This window comes from Oncorhynchus gorbuscha, linkage group LG25 (assembly GCF_021184085.1).
Source record: "Oncorhynchus gorbuscha isolate QuinsamMale2020 ecotype Even-year linkage group LG25, OgorEven_v1.0, whole genome shotgun sequence".
Classification (NCBI taxonomy): Eukaryota; Metazoa; Chordata; class Actinopteri; order Salmoniformes; family Salmonidae; genus Oncorhynchus; species Oncorhynchus gorbuscha.
This window is the reverse complement of record NC_060197.1, coordinates 23,188,177-23,209,123: the sequence shown is the minus strand read 5'-3', so window position 1 is coordinate 23,209,123 and position 20,947 is coordinate 23,188,177. Positions and strand designations below refer to the sequence as shown.

Here is a 20,947-nt window from a genome sequence, read left to right as displayed (position 1 = left end):
TCTGCCCTAGTGCAAAGGCACTTAATCCTAATTTGCTCCAGGGATGTGAGCCATACTAATATGGCTGACACTAAAACATCACTGCACCTATTTGGTGGTTTTTGTTTTTACACTTACTGTGCCCACCAGTGTTTTCAATTGTATAAAATCTCATTTCAATAAAGACTACACATTGAGTGACATGACTCCTGAAAGTAAAATTCTAGTTGGTAATTTGTCAATTTATTCAACATAATTCAGCAAATCGCACAGGTCATTTGATTGTCTTTAGAGTACGCCTCTATATAAAACTACAAAATGTTTGTCAGTAACTTACCGAGAAATATTTCCCCCCAAAATTACATGGGTCATGTTTTGAACAATAAGATAATCCACTGTTTCAAACAGAAAACGGCACTAAACTAATTCCTGTCCTTTGATACAATTGTGTTCATCTATATTAGCCAGTATGCTTTTCAAATACCAGTTTAATTTGCTGGTGAGCTCAACACTGGGTTCACAAGTACATGATTCTGGAAACAACAGTTTGCAGTTGCAGCATTGTCAAATGGGAATTTGCAGGGCCACCTACCCCACATAATTGACATAAACCAAGATGGCAAAATCTACACACTGTAGTCCTTGGCCATGCAGCTCTGCACATTAGCTTTGTGTAGTACAAATCAATCATGAATAAATAAAAATACCATTATTTACATCCAACACATTCCTCATGCAAGAGAAATTTGCACCACTCATAGGCCTTGGCTAAAAAAAAGCAGGGAATAAGGTGCCATTTCAGATGCACCCATAGAGATCTGCCAAATCAAATCTGAAGGATCTCGGCTGTTGTCCATAGATGTCGGGGGCTATGTCTCAAATTGCACTCTAATCCCTATTTAGTGGATTACATTTGACCAGGGTCCATAAGGCTCCAGTCAAAAGTAGTGCACTATGTAGGAAATAGGGTGCTAATGAAAACATCTTGGTCAACGAGAGAGGAGCGGCAGGTCACGAGTTCATAATGAAGCTGGAGTCGAGGTTCAGGTTGTCTGAGAGGAGCAAAGAAAAACATTTTAGTTGGGAAAAAATTGTGGATCTTTCTGGCAAGATTATAGAACTGACTTTCCACAAACTCAGTTATAGCATATTTTCTGCAAGATCTAAGGTATATCTTCTTGATCAATTTATGGCATGTTTTTTATTTAGACTTTTCCTATGCAGTTTTTAATTTAGCAGACGAAACTTCATTTAGAGTACCTTCCTCACAGGGACAGAAATATTTTCCCCCCACCTAGTGGGCTTTGGAATTCGAACCAGCAACCTTTCCGTTATTGGCCCAACACTCTTAACTGCTAAACTACATATGCTGCCCCTCATATAGTAATAGCTTCAAATCCAATTTTATTGGTCACATACACATTTAGCAGATGTTATTGTGGGTGTAGCAAAATGCTTATGTTCCTAACTCCAACAGTGCAGTAGTATCTAAAAACGAATCGCAATGCACACATCTAAAATGTAATTAAGAAATATAAATAGATTGGGCAATGTCAGTGGCATTGACTAAAATACAGTAGAATATAACAGTATATACATGGGATGAGTAAAGCAGTATTTAAACATTAAATTGACGTGTCCCATTAAAGTGGCTAGTGGATTCCAAGTGTATGTATAGGGCAGCAGCCCCTAAGGTGCAGGGCTGTGTAACCGGGTGGAAGCCGGCTAGTGGTGGCTATTTAACAGTCAGATGGCCTTAAGGTTGAAAATCTGCTTCTGTCTTGGTCCCAGCTTTGATGCACCTGTACTGACCTCGCCTTCTGGATGATAGCGGGGTGAACATGCAGTAGCTCGGGTGGTTGATGTCCTTGATGATCTTTTTGGCCTTCCTGTGACATCGGGTACTGTAGGTGTCCCGGAGGGCAGGTAGTTTGCACCCGGTGATGCGTTGGGCAGACCACTCCACCCTCTGGAGAGCGGTGCAGTTGCCATACCAGGTCATAATACAGCTTGACAGAATGCTCTCAATTGTGCATCTTAAAGTTTGATGTTTTTTGTGGCCAAGCCACATTTTCTTCAGCCTCCTGAGGTACTGTTGCGCCTTCACTACATTATCCGTCTGGGTGGACCATTTCAGATAGTGATGTGTACGCTGAGGAACTTGAAGCTTTCCAGAGGTGTTTCCTACCATCACCACCTGGGGGCAGCCCATCTTAATGATAAGCTTGGAGGGTACTATGGTGTTGAATGCGGAGTTATAGTCAATGAACAGCATTCTTACATAGAAATTCCTCTTGTTCAGATGGGATAGGGCAGTGTGCAGTGCATTGTCTGTGGATCTATTGGGGTGGTAAGCAAATTGAAGTTGTTCTAGTGTGTCAGGTAAGGTAGAGGTGATATGATCCTGAACTCGCCTCAAAGCACTTCATGATGACAAGTGAGTGCTATGGTGCGATAACTAAATTACTAAGTTAGCTTTGCTTTTTTTGGGGTACAGGAACAATGGTGGACATCTTGAAGCAAGTGGGGACAGAATGGGATAGGGAGGGAATGAAATTGTCTGTAAACACTAGGGATGCACAATAAAAAATATATATAAACAGTGATCATATCGGAAATCAGCCGATGTGCAAAGCTGATGTGCATACCTATATAACGTAGGTACATGTAATGACGCCATGTAAAATTTGCCGCTATACGTGCAACACAGCATTCCTAAACTAGCTCACAATGTCTGCTGTGTGGATCGAGCAGTCATTTGAAAGAGTAAGACATTTTCAGCGAGGCAACTCCAAGGTGAAATCCATCTACCTACCTCATACATTATTTATCTTGCTCCTTTGCACCCCAGTATCTCTACTTGCACATTCATCTTCTGCACATATACCATTCCAGTGTTTAATTGCTATATTGTAATTACTTCTCCACCATGGCCTATTTATTGCTTTAACTCCCTTATCTTACCTCATTTGCACTCACTGTAATATAGACTTTCTTTTCAACTGTATTATTGACTTTTGTTTCTTCCATGTGTAACTGTGTTGTTGTATGTGTCGAATTGCTATGCTTTATCTTGGCCAGGTCACAGTTGCAAATGAGAACTTGTTCTCAACTAGCCTACCTGGTTAAATAAAGGTGAAATAAATAAAGCCAAGATAATGGAATTCATTGCCCTTGACAATCAACCGTTCTCTGTCGGGGGTGATGTTGACTTTCGCCGGCTGGTCAAGCACCGGTACACACTACCAAGCACGCTATTTTTTCAGATGTTGCCCTACTGGAGTTATGCGGTAATAGCGTCACGACATACATACTATGGAAGGTCGTTTGGGTTTTTACGTGTCAAAAGACTGTAGCACTGTCAAAGCTGTACAAAAGTCTCCAAACAATCAAATACCGGCCACGAATGATGAGTTTACAATACCGCGTTGGTAAAGCATAATTTGTTCAACCGCAACTTCTGGGGTAGCTAGCACCAATACAACCAGCCTGAAAACAATTTTTCATTATTCTTAGCAATAATTTAGGAATCCTTGTAAGTATTAGCTAGGTTGCCACTTGTTGTTCACCTATTTAAATTGAACTTCTGTTCATGAAAATAAATAGCTAGTCAGCAACTTAGCCCTGTTGCCCAAAACTAACGTTTTAAAGCAGCCAGCTAGCTTCATTTGGCTAGTGAGGCTCGACCGTCCTGGGTTGTGTTGTGACGCTAGCCACATTAGTGGAATTTGAGGTTTGTCTTCAAAATACAAGTAATTGACAGTAATGCAAATGAATACAGATAAATACAAGTATGGCATAATTATACTAAGGCTAACTGCAAAGTCCACTATTTTGGCTCATCCTTATTGTTGCTAGCTTCACACAGATATCCAGCCACCATGAATCAAATAAGAACTCTTATAAATTAGGGTTGTTTTAGACGACACCTAGCTACTGAAACCGATGTCATATCTTTTTTGACACGCAAAGAACCAAACGGCATTCCATAGAAATGCTGGTTGAGAATGAAACGACTAATCAAAAGCAAGTAAGTGAAATAAATAGGTTTCGATTATTTTTTACTGGTAATGGGGATATACGTAAATGCCAACAAAATAACTTTTTGGTCAGTGTGATGTGCGTGTAACCTTTATTTAACTAGGTAAGTCAGTTAAGAAATTCTTATTTACAATGACGACTCTGGCATTGTGCGCCACACTATGGGACTCTCAATCACGGCCGGATGTGATACAGCCTGGATTCGAACCAGGGACTGTAGTGACGCCTCTTGCACTGAGATGCAGTGCTTATACATGGACGCAGCGGTCTGTGTGTTAAATAGTTATTCTATAACTATCTTCAAAGTAATGACTTGAGACGTCGAGTTTGAAATGAAAGCTTCTTTTAGTAATACTACTTGTTCGTGTACATTAAACAACTTTAGATTCTACAAAACAATAACAGAAAGTTGCTCGCGAAAGTCAGGATAATCACTTGTACATAACTTGCGCGTTCTCTCTACTTCCTGTCGCAAGGCATTCTGGAACTTGCAGTAAAAGCGTAATCCAATACAACAAAAATATGTGTTGTTCTCTCAATCTCCAACACACTAATTCTAATACAATTACATATGTAAGCTGTAAAGAAAATATCTTTAGATACAGCTCAATTAACTTAAACATTAACTCTGTAACCCATTAAAGTTACAATAGTTAACTGTACTAGAATGCTTAAAATGCCACAAATTGTAAATATCGATATCGGTTTTTCTTTTGGCAAGGAAAATATTGGATATCGGTATCGGCCAAAAATGTCATTGGTGTATCACTAGTATAAACACTCCAGCCAGCTGGTCTGTGCGTGCTCTGAGGAGGGATGCCGTCTGGGGCGGCAGCCTTGCGAGGGTTAACACGCTTAAAATGTCTTACTCACGTCGGCCACGGAGAAGGAGAGCCCACAGTCCTTGGTAACGGGCCGTGTCGGTGGCACTGTATTATCCTCGAAGCGGGCGAAGGTGTTTAGCTTGTTCGGAAACAAGACTATGTCCGCAACATGGCTGGTTTTTCCTTTGTAGTCAGTGATTGTCTGTAGACCCTGCCACATACGGTTGAAGTCGGAAGTCTACATACACCTTGGCCAAATACATTTAAACTCAGTTTTTCACAATTCCTGACATTTAATCCTAGTAAAAACTCTGTTTTAGGTCAGTTAGGATCACCACTTTATTTTAAGAATGTGAAATGTCAGAATAATAGTATTCAGAATTCATTTCAACTTTTATTTCTTTCATCACATTCCCAGTGGGTCATACGTTTATATACCCTCAATTAGTTTTTGGTAGCATTGCCCTTAAATTGTTTAACTTGGGTCAAACATTCCAGGTAGCCTTCCACAAGCTTCCCACAATAATTTGGGTGAATGTTGGCCCATTCCCAACTGAGTCAGGTTTGTAAGTCTCCTTGCTAGCACACACTTTTCCAGTTCTGCCCACAAATGTTCTATAGGACTGAGGTTAGGGCTTTGTGATGCCACTCCAATACCTTGACTTTGTTGTCCTTAAGCCATTTTGACACAACTCTGGAATATGATTGGGGTCATTGTCCATTTGGAAGACCCATTTGCAACCAAGCTTTAACTTCCTGACTGATGTCTTGAGATGTTGCTTCAATATATCCACATAAATTTTCCTCCCTCGTGATGCCATCTATTTTGTGAAGTGCACACATCCCCCCTGCAGCAAAGCACCCCCACAACATGATGCTGCCACCCCCGTACTTCACAGTTGGGATGCTCTTCAGTTTGCAAGCATCCCCCTTTTTCCTCCAAACATAACAATGGTCAATATGGCCAAACCGTTCTGTTTTTGTTTCATCAGACCAGATGACATTTCTCCAAAAAGTACGATCTTTGTCCCCATGTGCAGTTGCAAACCATAGTCTGGCTTTTTTTATGGTGGTTTTGGAGCAATGGCTTCTTCCTTGCTGAGCGGCCTTTCAGGTTGTCGATATAGGACTCGTTTTACTGTGGATATAGATACTTTTGTACCTGTTGTCTCCCGCATCTTCACAAGGTCTTTTGCTGTTGTTCTGGGATTGATTTGCACTTTTCACACCAAAGTACGTTCATCTCTAGGAGACAGAACGCATCTCCTTCCTGAGCAGTATGACATCTGCGTGGTCCCATGGTGTTTATACGTGCATACTATTGTTTGTACAGATGAACGTGGTACCTTCAGGCATTTGGAAATTGCTCCCGAGGATGAACCAAACTTGTGGAGGTCTACAATTTTTTTTCTGAGGTCTTGGCTGATTTCTTTTGATTTTCTCATGATGTCAAGCAGAGGCACTGAGTTTGAAGGTAGGGCTTGAAATACATCCACAGGTACATCTCCAATTGACTCAAATTATGTAATTAGTCTATCAGAAGCTTCTAAAGCCATGACATTTTCTGGAATTTTCCAAAGTGTTTAAAGGCACAGTCAACTTATTGTATGTAAACTTCTGCCCCACTGGAATTGTGATAGTGAATTAAGTGAAATTATCTGTCTAAACAATAGTTGGAAAAATTACTTGTCATGCACAAAGTAGATGTCCCAACAGACTTGCCAAAACTATAGTTTGTTAACAAGAATCTTGTGGAGTGGTTGATAAATGAGCTGTAATGAGTCCAACCTAAGTGTATGTAAACTTCCGACTTCAACTGTACGTCCCATTTCTGAGCCGTTGAATTGCGACTCCCCTTAGTCTCTGTACTGACGATTTGCCTGTTTGCCTTACAGATGGAATAACTACACTGTTTGTATTCGCCCATTTTCTCAGTCACTTGCCATGGTTAAATGCTGTGGTTCGCACTTTCAGTTCTGTGCGAATGCTGCCATCCATCCAGTTTCTGGTTTGGGTAGGTTTTAAGTCAGTGGTTATCCGTGTATCCGTCAATGTTATTCTCAGAGGCTACCCGGAACATTTCCTAGTCCGCGTGATCAAAACAATCTTGAAGCATGGATTCCGATTGTTGAATAGACCAGTGTTGAATAGACCTTAACACGGGTACTTCTTGCTTGAGTTTCTACCTATAGGAAGGGAGGAGCAAAATGGAGTCGTGATCAGATTTGCCGAAGAATGTGTGGGGGAGGGCGTTGTAGGCATTTCGAAAAGTTGAGTGACGGTGGTCCAATGTTTGACCAGTGCGAATATTACAGTCAATGGTCAATGTGTTGGTCAAACTTGGGTAGCGTTTTCCTCAAATTTGCTTTGTTAAAATCACCAGCTACAATAAATATAGTTTCCAGTTTGCATTAAGTCCAGTGTAGTTCTTTTAGGACCATTGTGGCATCAGCTTGAGGGGGAATATACAGGGCTGTGATTATGACAGAAGAGAATTTCCTTTGGAGGTAATACGGTCGGCATTTGATTGTAGTATTCTAGGTCGGGTGAACAAAAGGACTTTCTGTATGTTAATCATAATCACACCATGAGTGTTTGATCATGAAACATACACCCCCACCTTTCTTCTTCCCGGAGAGTTCTTGATTCCTGTCTTGAAGACCAGTAATTATTGGTTTCCCCTCATTCAGGCAATAGCAAAGGCTGTGCATTATCACTAGATAGTAGTCAAAATAAGCCCGTTCCCTCTCACCCTGATCGAAGTTGAGTTTCTTGGAGTTGGATCCCTCTCCGAGTCCCTCTATGTCTACCAGGTCAGAGTTGACGTCAGAGTCATTCAGAGCACTCAGAGTCACATCTGCTGGAACACACAGGCAGGAAGAGCTAAGTATTTTTCTTTATCCCATTGTTTGAAATATAATAGACAGACTAAATATTCACAGTTAAACTATTCAATTTGATCTGCAAGGACTTTTCTAATTGCATTGCACATATTTTGTTGAAAAAGAATCCTTTCAATATTGAGGTAAAATTTTAAAAAAGGCTGAAGGTGGGACTGATTAGAAATCATTGCCAAGATGGCAACTACAAAATGTATTGATTGATTCCTTCCTTCATCCATCTCCACTCACCTGCAGACTTCTGTTTCTTCATGGTGGGAATGGCCAGAGTCACATTTCCCTGGACACCTGCCTTCATGACAACCTGTGAGGTCGGCACAGCAATGACAGTTGGGGTTGCCGTGGTGGCTATGGTAACAGCAGTCTTCTTGGCGGTCTTTTTTGGGGAGTCGGTGGAAATGGGCATCCCAGTCTCGTCATAGAGCTTCCTCTTCACTGTACTTTTAATCTGGACCCTTTGGAAAGAGGAGACAAGGTAGGATCAGGTTAGCGGTGGTGATTAAACCAGTAACCTGTCAACAAAAATGTTTTAAGTAAACCATCATGAATTGATAGATCTTTAGCACTAGCATGTGGATAGTACAATGCATGTGTGGGTAAATAGATCTGAATGCGATATTTTAGATCTAGTGATGGTTTAGCTCATCAGGGCTTGTGTCACTGATAGACTATCTTCCTATTACTTTAGAGCTACCTCTGAACATCTCATTGGTCACCCAGACGCGAATGGAGCGAAGAAGAGACATACAAGGGGTAAGAGACCAAGACCGGGTGAAGGACTACAATGATAGAGGGCCATTAGGAATGAAAAGAGACCGGGGGGCCTTACACGGTGCGTTCCTTGATGACAGCGCTGAGGGAGTTCAGGTCATCACCAAACCTCACCACGGCCGATCTCAGCTGCCCAATCTCAGTGTCCGTCCACTTAGCTCTGCAACGACACACAGGGCGTTTCAGATCCACTAGACTACATTGCAGTTGCACAGATCTACAAATGACCTAGCGTCCTAAATAACTACACATTATGAATTTGTAGATTAGTCTGGTCAGTTGGTGATCAGCGATTGATGCCCTTGAACACGGCCAGAGACGAAAAGAGAGTGGACATGGCGTGGGCGGGTGTCGAGTGCTTTCTGGTAATAATGACGCAACAGCGTTTCCTCAAAATGACTTCTTGACGGGGATATTCAAGATGGAGCACATATCATTGTAATGTGTACAGTGTGCTACAAGTGACACAAGCCCAGAAATTAAAGTGATGATCAGTAGACTTCCAAGTTTAGTCTGATTTTAGAACTCTACATAATCGATACAGATATTTATCTCTATCTGTAACTTGGTGTGTGTATTCTCACCCTGCGGGACTGGAGTCAGCTACGGGGTGCAGTTGCATGGTCAGCTCCCCTAACTTGGTGAAAGCAGCTCCTGCTGCTGAGAAGATCTCCCCAACCTTGAAAATTAAAGCAGAAAACACATAAGAAAATAAGATAATTCAAAAGGTATTGATTTTTGAGACAGTAGCTAAGGTCTTTCCACATTGTTACATTAGCCTTATTCCTCATTGTACACACAATACCCCATAATGACAAAGCAAAGACAGGATTAGACATTTTATTTTTTAATAATATTTACATATGTATTCAGACCCTTCACACAGTACTTTATTAAAGCACCATTGGCAGCAATTACAGCAGAGTCTTCTTGGGTTTGACGCTACAAGCTGTAGTCGAGTTTCTCATTCTTCTTTGCAGATCCTCTCAAACACTGTCAGGTTGGATGGTGAGCGTTGCTGCACAGCTATTTTCAGGACTCTCCAGAGATGTTTGATTGGGTTCAAGTCTGGGCTCTGGCTGGTTCACTCAAGGACATTCAGAGACTTGTCCAGAAGCCACTTCTGCGTCTTCGCTGTGTGCTTAGGGTTGTTGTCCTGTTGAAAGGTGAACTGTCACCCCAGTCAGAGGTCCTGAGCAGGTTTTCATCAAGGATCTCTCTGTACTTTGCTCTGTTAATCTTTCCCTCGATCCCGACTAGTCTCCCAGTCCCTGCCGCTGAGAAACATCCCCACTGCATGATGCTGCCACCACCGTGATTCACCGTAGGGATGGTGCCAGGTCTCCTTCAGACGTGGCGCTTGGGATTCAGGCCAAATAGTTCAATCATCAGACCAGAGAATCCAGTTTCTCATGGTCTGAGAGTCCTTTAGGTGCCTTTTGGCAAACTCCAAGTGGGCTGTTGTGCCTTTTACTGAAGAGTGGCTTCCATCTGGCCACTCTTAAAGGAAAGGTAGATCCAAACTATTTCCATTTAAGAATGGAGGCCACTGTGTTCATGGGGACCTTCAATGCTGCAGAAATGGTAGAGTACCATTCCCCAGATCTGTGCCAACACAATCCTGTCTCTGAGCTCTACAGACAATTCCTTCGAACTCATGGCTCTTCTCTGACATGCAGAGTCAACTGTGGGATCTTATATAGACAGGTGTGTCCCTTTCCAGATCATGTCCAATCAATTTAATTTACCACAGGTGGACATCAATCAAGTTGTAGAAACATCCCAAGGATGATCAATGGAAACAGGATGCACCTGAGGTCAATTTCGAGTCTCATAGCTAAGGGTCTGATTACCTATGTAAATAAAATGGGTTTAAACATTAATTTGCTAACATTTTTTAAATATATTTTTTACTTAACGCTGTGTCATTATGGGTTATTGTGTGTAGATTCATTTTATTTGATCAATTTTAGAAAAAGGCTGTAAAGAAACCCAAATACACTGTATGATCAATTGTATTACAAGGCAATGCCTTGTTGAAAACTTTTACGGACTACAAAGGGAAACAGACGCGAGCAGCCCAGTGACAGAGCCTACCAGACGAGCTAAATGTCTTATCCTTGCGTCAAGGCCAGTAACACTGAAGCATGCAGAGTGCACCTGTGTGATAACGCTCTCGGTAGCCGATGTGTGCAAAACCGTTAAAAACAGGTCAATATTCACAAATCCGTGGGGCCAGACGGATTACCAGGATGTGCACTCAAGCCACGCGCAGACCAACTGTCAAGTGTCTACACTGACATTTGCTAACCCTCCCTGACTGAGTCTGCAATACCTACATGTTTCAAGCAGACAACCATAGTCCCTGTGTCCAAGGAATCAAAGGTTACCTGCCTAAATGATTACCGCCCCATGGCACTCACATCTGTAGCTATGAAGTGCTTTGAAAGGCTGATCATGGCTCACATCAACAGCATCTTCCCGGATACGCTACACCCACTCTAATTCGCATACCGCCAAAGCAGATCCACAGATGACGCAATTTCAAATGCACTCCACACTGCCCTTTCCCCCCCTGGACAAAAGGAAAACCTTCATGATCCTTGGTGTCCACATCACCAACGAACTATCATGGTCCAAACTTGAGGTCGACTGATTAATCGGAATGGCCGATTAATTAGGGCCGGTTTTGAAGTTTTCATAACAAATCAGAAATCAGTCTTTTGGGTGCCGATTTGCTAATAAAAAATAATATAAAAAAATACCTTTATTTAATCTTTATTTGACTAGGCAAGTCAGTTAAGAACACATTCTTATTTTCAAAGACGGCCTAGGAACGGTGGGTTAACCTTGTCAGCTCGGGGGATCCAATCTTGCAACCTTACAGTTAACTAGTCCAACACAATAACAACCTGCCTCTCTCTCGTTGCACTCCACATTAAACGTATCTTATAAAAAACAATCAATCATAATCACTAGTTAACTACACATGGTTGATGATATTACTAGATATTATCTAGCGTGTCCTGTGTTGCATATAATCTGACTGAGCATACAAGCATACAGTGGGGCAAAAACGTATTTAGTCAGCCACCAATTGTGAAAGTTCTCCCACTTAAAAAGATGAGGCCTGTAATTTCCATCATAGGTACACTTCAACTATGACAGACAAAATTAGAGAAAAAAACCCCCAGAAAATTACATTGTAGGATTTTTTATGAATTTATTTGCAAATTATGGTGGAAAATAAGTAATAACTACCATCAGTAACACACTATGCACTTTTACGTTATTCTCCAACACTTTGTTTTTGAATTACTTAAACCAAATTGAACATGTTTCATTTTCTACTTGAGGCTAAATTGATGTTATTGATGTATTAATATTAAGTTAAAATAAGTGTTAATTAAATATATATATATTTTTTAAATCATAATCGGTCGACCTCTAGTCCAAACACACAAAGACAGTCTTGAAGAGGGAACAACAAAACTTTTCCCCCCTCGGGCGACTGAATAGATTTGGCATGAGTCCCCAGATAGTCAAAAGGTTCTACAGCTGCACCATTGAGAGCATCCTGACCGGTTGCATCACCGCCTGGTATGGCAACTGCTTCGCATCTGACCACAAGGCCCTAGAGGGTAGTGCATATGGCCCAGTACATCATATGACCCAGTATATCCAGGACCTATATAATAGGCAGTGTCAGAGGAAAGCCCATAAAATTGTCAGACTCCAGTCAGACTGCTCTGCCACTGCACGTCAAGCGGTACCAGAGCACCAAGTCTAGAACAAAAAAGCTCCTTAACAGCTTCTACCCCCAAGCCATAAAACTACTGAACAATTAATCAAAGTACTTTGTACAATGCTGCTACTCACTGTTTATCTATGCATAGTCACTTCACCCCTACCTACATGTGTGGTCCTTCTGTAGCTCAGTTGGTAGAGCATGGTGCTTGTAACGCCAGGGTAGTGGGTTCGATCCCCGGGACCACCCATACGTAGAATGTATGCACACATGACTGTAAGTCGCTTTGGATAAAAGCGTCTGCTAAATGGCATATATACATATATACTATATGGCATATATATATACTATATATATACTATATGGCATATATATACTATATATATACTATATATATATATATATATGTACAAATTACCTCAACTAACCCCCAAACACTGACTCAGTACCGGTACCCCCTGTATATAGCAGCCTCATTGTTGTTGTTACTTTAGTTTGTTTTCTTAGCTCTTCTTGAACTGCACAGTTGGTTAAGGGCGTGTAAGCGTTTCACGGTAAGGTCTACGCTTGTATTCGGCGCATGTGACAAAGATTGATTTGTTGGAATAATATCAAAACAGGATTAGTCCATTTTATCCAGCATTGGTGTTTTGTACGGTTGCAATGCCGTAATCTTTATTTAAGAGATCATTAATGAGGGGTTTTCCTCCATGCAGACAGCGCCGTCGTGTGGTAGCTTCCTTACAAAGTAAGTACACATGGAAGTGAGAAAAGTTCATGCATGACATTGACAACATTCAGCCACGTCCTGGGTGCTTGACTTATAACACGAATAATGGGTTTTTTTCTTTCTTCAAAAAGTTGAGTTGCCTGGTATAGGAAAGACAGTCAAATGTAAATGTATCTTTGGAATAACCCATGTGAGCTTAAATAGCGGTTACATGGCTGCCATTCGAATTCGCTTGTTTAGCTGACGACGTTAGGTAGCTAACATGAGCTAGATTTGTGCAGGACCTAGCTAACAGCAAAATATACGGCTAAAATCAAAACGTGAGAATAACGTACCTTCGTTGAGGCTGAAGTCATTTTTCTTTTTGTAGTTGCTGAACAGATTCAGATTTTCCTGTGAATAACGCCGTTTTGAGAAGCTAGCTACGCTTCAGGTTAGTTAGCCTGCTTGCACTGCAGGCTCAGCTGTTAATACAAATACCAACTTCGTCCACGTCTTACAATATATTTTTGTCTGTAGTCCTCAATTGTTTTCAGTGAGCCTGTGAATTGTGTTAAAACGGATCTTGTGTTGTTGTTGCAATAATCAGAAATGTGTAGCTAAAAATAAATAATGTGGACAAACGCAAGATTTAACGTGCGCTAATAAATCCCAAATGCTGATTGGTCCAAAATTCATACCACGTGTTTGTGATTCTTCTTTGGTATCACAACGCACATTTTGTTTGTGCATACCGCCACCTACTGTGCGGGATTGTGTGGTCGAACATGTTACATATATTTTATATTCTTCAAAGTATCCACTCTTTGCCTTGATGACAGCTTTGCACACTCTTGGTATTCTCCCAACCAGCTACACGAGGAATGCTTTTCCAACAGTCTTGAAGGTGTTCCCACAAATCAAATTTTAATTGTCACATGCTCACTTACAAGCCCTTAAGTTTTAAGTAAAAATAAGTGTGAAGTAAACAAACAAACAGCAGAAGTAAAATAACAATCGTGAGGCTATATTACAGGGGGTACCGGTACAGAGTCAATGTGTGTGGGGGCATCGGTTAGTCAAGGTCATTGAGGTAATATGTACATGTAGGTAGAGTTAAAGTGACTATGCATAGATAATAAACAGATAGTAGCAGCAGTGTAAAAAAGGGGTCTGGGTAGCCCTTTGATTGGCTGTTCAGGAGTCTTATGGCTTGGGGGTAGAATCTGTTAAGAAGCCTTTTGGACCTAGACTTGGCGCTCCGGTACCTAGGCCGTTCTGTAGCAAAGAGAACAGTCTATGGCTGGGGTCTTTGACCATTTTTAGGGCCATCCTCCGACACCGCCTGGTATAGAGGTCCTAGGTGGCCGGAAGCTTGGCCCCAGTGATGTACTGGGCAGTACGCACAACCCCCTGTAGTGCCTTGCGGTCGGAGGCCGAGCAGTTGCCATACCAGGCTCTCGATGGTGCAGCTGTAGAATCTTTTGAGGATTTGAGGACCCATGCCAGATCTTTTCAGTCTCCTGAGGGGGAATAGGTTTTGTCGTGCCCTCTTCATGGCTGTCTTAGTGTGTTTGGACCACGATAGTTTGTTGGAGATGTGGACACCAAGGAACAGGAAGGTCTTAGCCCCGTCAATGAGAATGGGGGCGTGCTTGATCCTCTTTTTCCTGTAGTCCACAATCATCTCCTTTGTCTTGATCATGTTCAGGGAGAGGTTGTTGTCCTGGCACCACAAGGCCAGGTCTCTGACCTCCTCCCTATAGGCTGTCTCATCGTTGTCAGTGATCAGGCCTACCACTGTTGTGTCATCAGCAAACTTGATGATGGTGTTGGAGTTGTGTTTGGCCATGCAGTCATGAGTGAACAGGGAGTACAGGATGTGACTGAGCACCCACCCCTGAGGGACCCCTGTGTTGAGGATCAGCGTGGCGGATGTATTGTTATCTACCTCAGAAAGTTCAGAATCCAGTTGCAGAGAGAGTTGTTTTGTCCCATGGTCCTTAGATTAGTGATTAGCTTTGAGGGCACTTTGGTGTTGAACGCTGAGCTGTAGTCAATGAATAACATTTTCACATAGGTGTTTCTTTTGTCCAGGTGGGAAAGGGCAGTGTGGAGTGCAATAGAGATTGCGTCATCTGTGGATCTGTTGGTGCGGTATGCAAATTGGAGTGGGTCTAGTGTTTCTGGGATAATGGTGTTGATTTTGAGCCATGACCAGCCTTTCAAAGTATTTCATACCTACAGACGTGAGTGCTATGGGTCGGTAGTCATTTAGGCAGGTTATCTTAGTGTTCTTGGGCACAGGGACTATGGTGGTCTGCATGAAACATACAGTGCCTTGCGAAAGTATTCGGCCCCCTTGAATTTTGCGACCTTTTGCCACATTTCAGGCTTCAAACATAAAGATATAAAACTGTATTTTTTGGTGAAGAATCAACAACAAGTGGGAAACAATCATGAAGTGGAACGACATTTATTGGATATTTCAAACTTTTTTAACAAATCAAAAACTGAAAAATTGGGCGTGCAAAATTATTCAGCCCCTTTACTTTCAGTGCAGCAAACTCTCTCCAGAAGTTCAGTGAGGATCTCTGAATGATCCAATGTTGACCTAAATGACTAATGATGATAAATACAATCCACCTGTGTGTAATCAAGGACAAGAGGCGAGGAATCAGCAGATGGCGTTTATTGTCATGAATCTTGACCCGTAGCAGAACTGAGCAATTTCTGCAATCTTGGCCAGCAGCAGTCAAAATTGTCTCTCTAGTAAAAATGTATTAAAACAAAAGTTTGTGCATAAAAATATTCTAACCCTAACCTTTAATTTAAGGTCAGGGTTAGCAGTGTGATTATGTTTAAAATCTGATTTTATAAATTTTTGGCTGTGCCAGCTAGTGACCACTCTGCAGAGCTGCCTCCAGGGCAAGATTCATTACAACGAATGCCAACCTGTGAGGAATCATGGAAAGACAAGTTGAGGTAGAGCCCTACTCTTATTTTCTCACCATTTTTCTCCCTCGCAGTCAAAACCCTCCACATATCATCTACGACCTGTACAACCAAGTTGGCTATAACGGTTTCATCGCAGCGGGTATCTACATGCTGATTACAGCTCTCTTTCTGCCAGATCAAACTGAACAAGCACAAGGAGTCCATGGTGCACTAATACCACCTGCTGGACTGGGCATGCTACTTCTGCAACACAGCAAAACACTGTCTGGAGAAGAAAAGTGGCTTTTTCCGTAAATGTTCTATACTGAGTCTGAATGAATGGTAGCCGTTGTTATTGTCTGGCTGTGTCCTGATTCTCCACACTTATCCCAAAGTGTTCACTTGTACACTCTCCATCATGGATTTAAAAGCATTGGGATTGAGGTGGCAGGTAGCCTAGGAGTTAGAGCGTTGGGCCAGTAACCAAAAGGTTGGTAAATCAAATCCCTGAGTTGACAAGGTACACATCTGTTGTTCTGCCCCTGAACAAGGAAGTTAACCCACTGTTCCTAGGCAGTCATTGTAAATAAGAATGTGTTCTTAACTGACTTGCCTAGTTAAATAAAACATCTAAGCATTGGCTGGAGGGAGTATCCACTGTTATTAAATCTATGAGAGGGAGTGTGCAAGTGCACACTTTTGGAGAATCAGGAGACTTTGTCTGTGTATGATTAACAAATCCCTAACACCTTGCTATTATTTATCTACGCAAATTAAATCACCAGAGTTGTATTATTTCCTAGCTAATGTCTTCAGAACTGGGAATGATAACTACCCTGTTAATTCGCTGTGCCTGTCTTCCCATCAGGTAAAAAAACAAAAATCTCTGTAGAAATGTATCAAATGACAGTTGTATTTGTTTGAAACCAGGTTGAGGCCTTAGCTTGTGTAGCAGATGCAAGGAAGTTTTGTTAGTGTTTTAGAACTTATACTGGCAGCTGGGGCTGTATTGTTTTTTTCTACATTCTTGCCCTTTGTGCTGTTGTCCGTGTCCAATAATGTTTGTACCGTGTTTAATGCTGTTACCATGCTTTGTTGTCACGTGTTGATATGCCTTGATATGATGTCTTAGGTCTGTCTTTATGTAGTGTTGTCTCTCTTGTCTTGTTTTGTTTCATTTTTTTAAAAAAATCCATCCCCCGTCCCCGCAGGAGGCCTTTTGGTAGGGCGTCATTGTAAATAAGAATTTGTTCTTAACGGACTTGCCTAGTTATAAAAAAAAAAAAAAAATAGTTGAGCGAAGACGAACTGCTGCATTCTAACACAAACAGTATGGCAGAAGATTAGTTGATAAATGGCTACCTCACGGTCCTAGTTATCGACAAGTATATGTAGTCTACCCAAGTTCGTTGTGGTTTTGTCTTTTAGAAGTGTGCAAACGGTACATGTTGCCACGGTTATTTTCCCAGTTCGATTGATTTCTATACTATATCGATGTGAGTGATTTCATTTGCATTGATTACAGTAGAATTAGCTCTTCAATAGCCCTTATTCACATTCCATGATCGAACGATCTAAACACACCAACACATTTGACCATGATGACAGTGTCTCACAGGAGATGTTTAACAAGGTCCCTGGAAGTGGAGACTGTGTCAATGTTTTATCTTATCAATAGATAGATATTAATGATGGGTCCCAATCTCCATTTAGAATTGCCCACTTAACAGGTTATTTGATGAAGATCTGTTGATGCAGTGTTTGGTAATTGTGTTACTGAGACACAATGTATTCCTGCATAGTTAAATGAGCCCCTAGTTAAGAAGACTAGGCACTACTATGTTTATTGTTGTTTTTGAGTTAATCCATATCCATAAAAAAATGCAACTGAAAAGTGTTCAGCCTTTGTAACAGTAAATCATTGTTAATTAGGGTGTGAAGCCAGGTCCAGTTGATGGGATAGAGTTCCGTAAACCTACTAACTCGTGTGCTGGTGGAATAAGGTAAGTTGGAGGTTCCCTGACTGAAAAAAATGTTCTTGTGATTTTCTTTTGTATCCAGATGATAAGCCTTTACAGTGGCATCTTTACGTTGTGATGACAAATGACAAATGTTTGGGACGAAGACTGGGGGGAAATATAGAATCTATAAATCTGTATATGTTAATCCATTTTATTTTTTACTCTTACCTCCCTCACTAGCTTTAAGCACCAGCTTTCAAGAGCAGCTCACAGATCACTGCACCTGTACATAGCTCATCTGTAAATAGCCCATCCAATCTACCTCATCCCAATACTGTATTTATGTATTTATCTTGCTCCTTTGCACCCCAGTATCTCAACTTGCAATTTCATCCTCTGCACATCCTACCATTCCAGTGTTTAATTGCTATATTGTAATTACTTTGCCACCATGGCCTATTTATTGCCTTACCTCTCTTATCCTACCTCATTTGCACAGGCTGTATATAGATTCTTACTGTATTATTGATTGTATGTTTGTTTATTCCATGTGTAACGCTGTGTTGTTGTATTTGTCAAACTTCTTTTCTTAATATTGGCCAGGTCACAGTTGCAAATGAGATCTTGTTCTCAACTAGCCTACCTGGTAAAATAAAAGTGAAAAAAATATTTGAACTTTCGGGCTTGTACGCTGTTTCTGGAAAGGTTACATGAGTCTTTGTCATAGTAATCTCTCCAACCTGATGTTAAGGTTTTAAAATGTTTTGCAGAAGTTCTCTCTACAAAGCACTCAATGGATAAATGCCTGACATGGGCCTTCTCCGCGTCTCAGAAGCGTATGCCAACTTTTCTCCACTTACTGCCCCTCTTGTGACAAAAATGGAAATGTTAGCTGACGTTTCTGACAGTGTGCTGTCCTATCAACTTCCACAGCCAAAGACCTGTGAAATTGTGAAGATTGCCGATGCCCCTTCTCCACCATTACTTCCACAGGCTTCAGTCTTCACAGTGTTCTTACGCCCTTAGCCATCAGGAGAAGTTCCACGTCAACGCATTAGAGACAACCTACGAGATGTCACACAAAGTCGAGGTTGCTACAAGGGAGCAGAGCAGCAGCCCTGAATGGCATCAGCTCAGGAAAATGAGAATAACATCCTCTCGTTTCCGAGAGGTTTGCCATATCCAGGGAGAGATCTCAGCTGACCGCCTAGCTGTTCAAGGGATCTGGTATGCAGACCATGGAGATGAAGAGGGGGCTAGCCATGGAGCCAGTGGCTGTACAGGACTACTGCACACTGAAGAATGTTAACTTATTTCCGTGTGGCTTCGTAGTGTATCCAGATGCCCTGTGGTTAGGATCCTCTCCAGATGGCATCATATTTGATTCCAGTGTGAGACCACACTTTGGACTCTGAGGTCAAGTGCCCAAATGTACCAAGTTATGTTGACTGCCCTTACCTGAAGATACAGAATGAAGAGCTGATGTCCTTACCTGAAGATACAGAATGGAGAGATGATGTCCTTACCTGACGATGCAGAATGGAGAGCTGAAGTTGAAGAGATCTCATGCTTTCTACTGGCAGGTGTGAGGTCAAAGGATATATAAAGATCTACAGGTTTCAAAAACTATAAGAGGGAAGGTTGACCACTTTTATTTTTACCATTACGTGCATCAGTGTCTATCTCGCACCTGAATGGATCCCCTGCATATGTGCAACGTTTAGTGGCTTCATGAAAAAATAAGTATTGATGTTCTTGTGAAGAAAACTACAGTAGAATAGATTTGTTTTTTTTAAACAATTCAGCAAATGTTCAACAGTTCAGGTAATCAATTACACATCCCTAACATTGTATTCAATTTTGCATTGTGGCTATTCTGTGTTTACTTGATTTTTCCCCCCTAAACTCATTGCCCAATTAAAGCCAATATGAGCTCTACACAAGCTGATATTCGCTAGAACACAAATGATTGATACATGTCGTAGATAAACAAATTATTTTGCTGCTAGCAAATAAACACATTTACATTGGCTTGGCCCATGCTCTGACCAAAGGTCTGTTTTGTGATAGTTCAACTTGTTTCATGTTTTGATACCACGTCTTGCTTTTAGGTGTTTTGACTAATTTCATGTCAATCATGCTAATATGGTTAGAATTCGCTAGCTAGCTAGCTAACCAACAACTGTAAGGATGTATTTGAGAGACAACAAGTGCTCGTTGTGATGTGTACATTTTAAAAAAAATGTTGTCAAAAAGTTTTGCCCCATAGTTGCGCAAGCGTAGCATAAGCAAAATCTTTACACGAGAGTCAAAGTGGTCTGCAGTGCGTCGAGAAGTTGAGGTGCGACAACGAGTTCGAAGCCATTTGGGCGTGTCAGTGGCACGCACCAGGTTCAAGCAAACGAAGACGTTATGTAAGTACAAATCTCCAGCAATAGGTAGTGACCAGTACAGTAGTACAGATGAGAAGAGACTGGGTGTAAACAATTTTCTTCAGCACGTTGTCGTTGGATGCTGTCATTGGTGAAATGTCAGAACGTTTCAGCGAGTGCAACAGCCAACTGGCGGAGGCTCTGTGTGCCTTTGACCCAGAGAGCCATGACTTAAGATGTGAAAAAGATTAAACCAATGCTGGATCTAAGCAAAACTGATTTGGTGGAAGCTGAGGTTAGTGCCGCTTGCCAGTTTTTGAAGACTGAAATCGCCTGCTCTGGCTCCAATGAGAACAAATGGACCCCACTTGATATCCTGCAATGATTCTCTGGGCCTCTCTCCGCTATGCCGACTGTACTTGCTGCACTGAAACATGGACTGACTTTTGGGGCGTCCACAGCTACATGCGAGAACTCATTTTCCACTTTTGACAAACGTGTTCAGTGACCTCAGAAGAAGCATGCTACACCCGAGGAAAGCTCAACTCATCCAACTGGCATTTGAGGGGATCATACAAGAAGAATTCGGGGAGAATGGAATGATCGATTACTCAGGAAGTTCCACAGAGCATCAAGGAAGCTGCAACTCTTTTAAAAAGGTAAGATTGAAACAATCGAGTTATTTAAAAATCTTAATCTTGCTTT

At 41.6% G+C, this 20,947-nt stretch overlaps 1 protein-coding gene and 1 long non-coding RNA gene across 8 annotated transcripts; one reads left to right on the top strand and one right to left on the bottom strand.

Moving 5' to 3' along the window:
- Positions 1 to 200: 200 nt before the first annotated feature.
- On the bottom strand, positions 201 to 13,653 carry zgc:92664 (uncharacterized protein LOC436695 homolog). Of its 6 annotated transcripts, none has more exons than XM_046328262.1 (6): positions 13,329 to 13,653; positions 9,100 to 9,194; positions 8,574 to 8,675; positions 7,976 to 8,199; positions 7,597 to 7,704; positions 201 to 1,031 (listed from the first exon to the last, which is right to left on the bottom strand). In XM_046328262.1, the coding sequence occupies exons 1-6, from the start codon at positions 13,347 to 13,349 to the stop codon at positions 991 to 993; spliced, it is 591 nt and encodes a 196-aa protein (XP_046184218.1). In that variant the 5' UTR covers positions 13,350 to 13,653; the 3' UTR covers positions 201 to 990. The 6 variants fall into 6 exon arrangements, with proteins under 6 accessions (XP_046184218.1, XP_046184219.1, XP_046184223.1 ...); XM_046328263.1 differs by having other exon boundaries at positions 7,597 to 7,701; XM_046328264.1 differs by lacking the exon at positions 201 to 1,031 and adding an exon at positions 6,587 to 7,030.
- Positions 3,849 to 17,810, top strand: LOC124013761. 2 transcript variants are annotated; one of them, XR_006834926.1, is made up of 4 exons: positions 3,849 to 4,009; positions 7,535 to 8,219; positions 8,433 to 8,497; positions 16,002 to 17,810. It is a non-coding gene; the product is annotated as an uncharacterized LOC124013761 (long non-coding RNA). The 2 variants fall into 2 exon arrangements; XR_006834925.1 differs by lacking the exon at positions 3,849 to 4,009 and having other exon boundaries at positions 6,580 to 8,219.
- Positions 17,811 to 20,947: the final 3,137 nt, after the last annotated feature.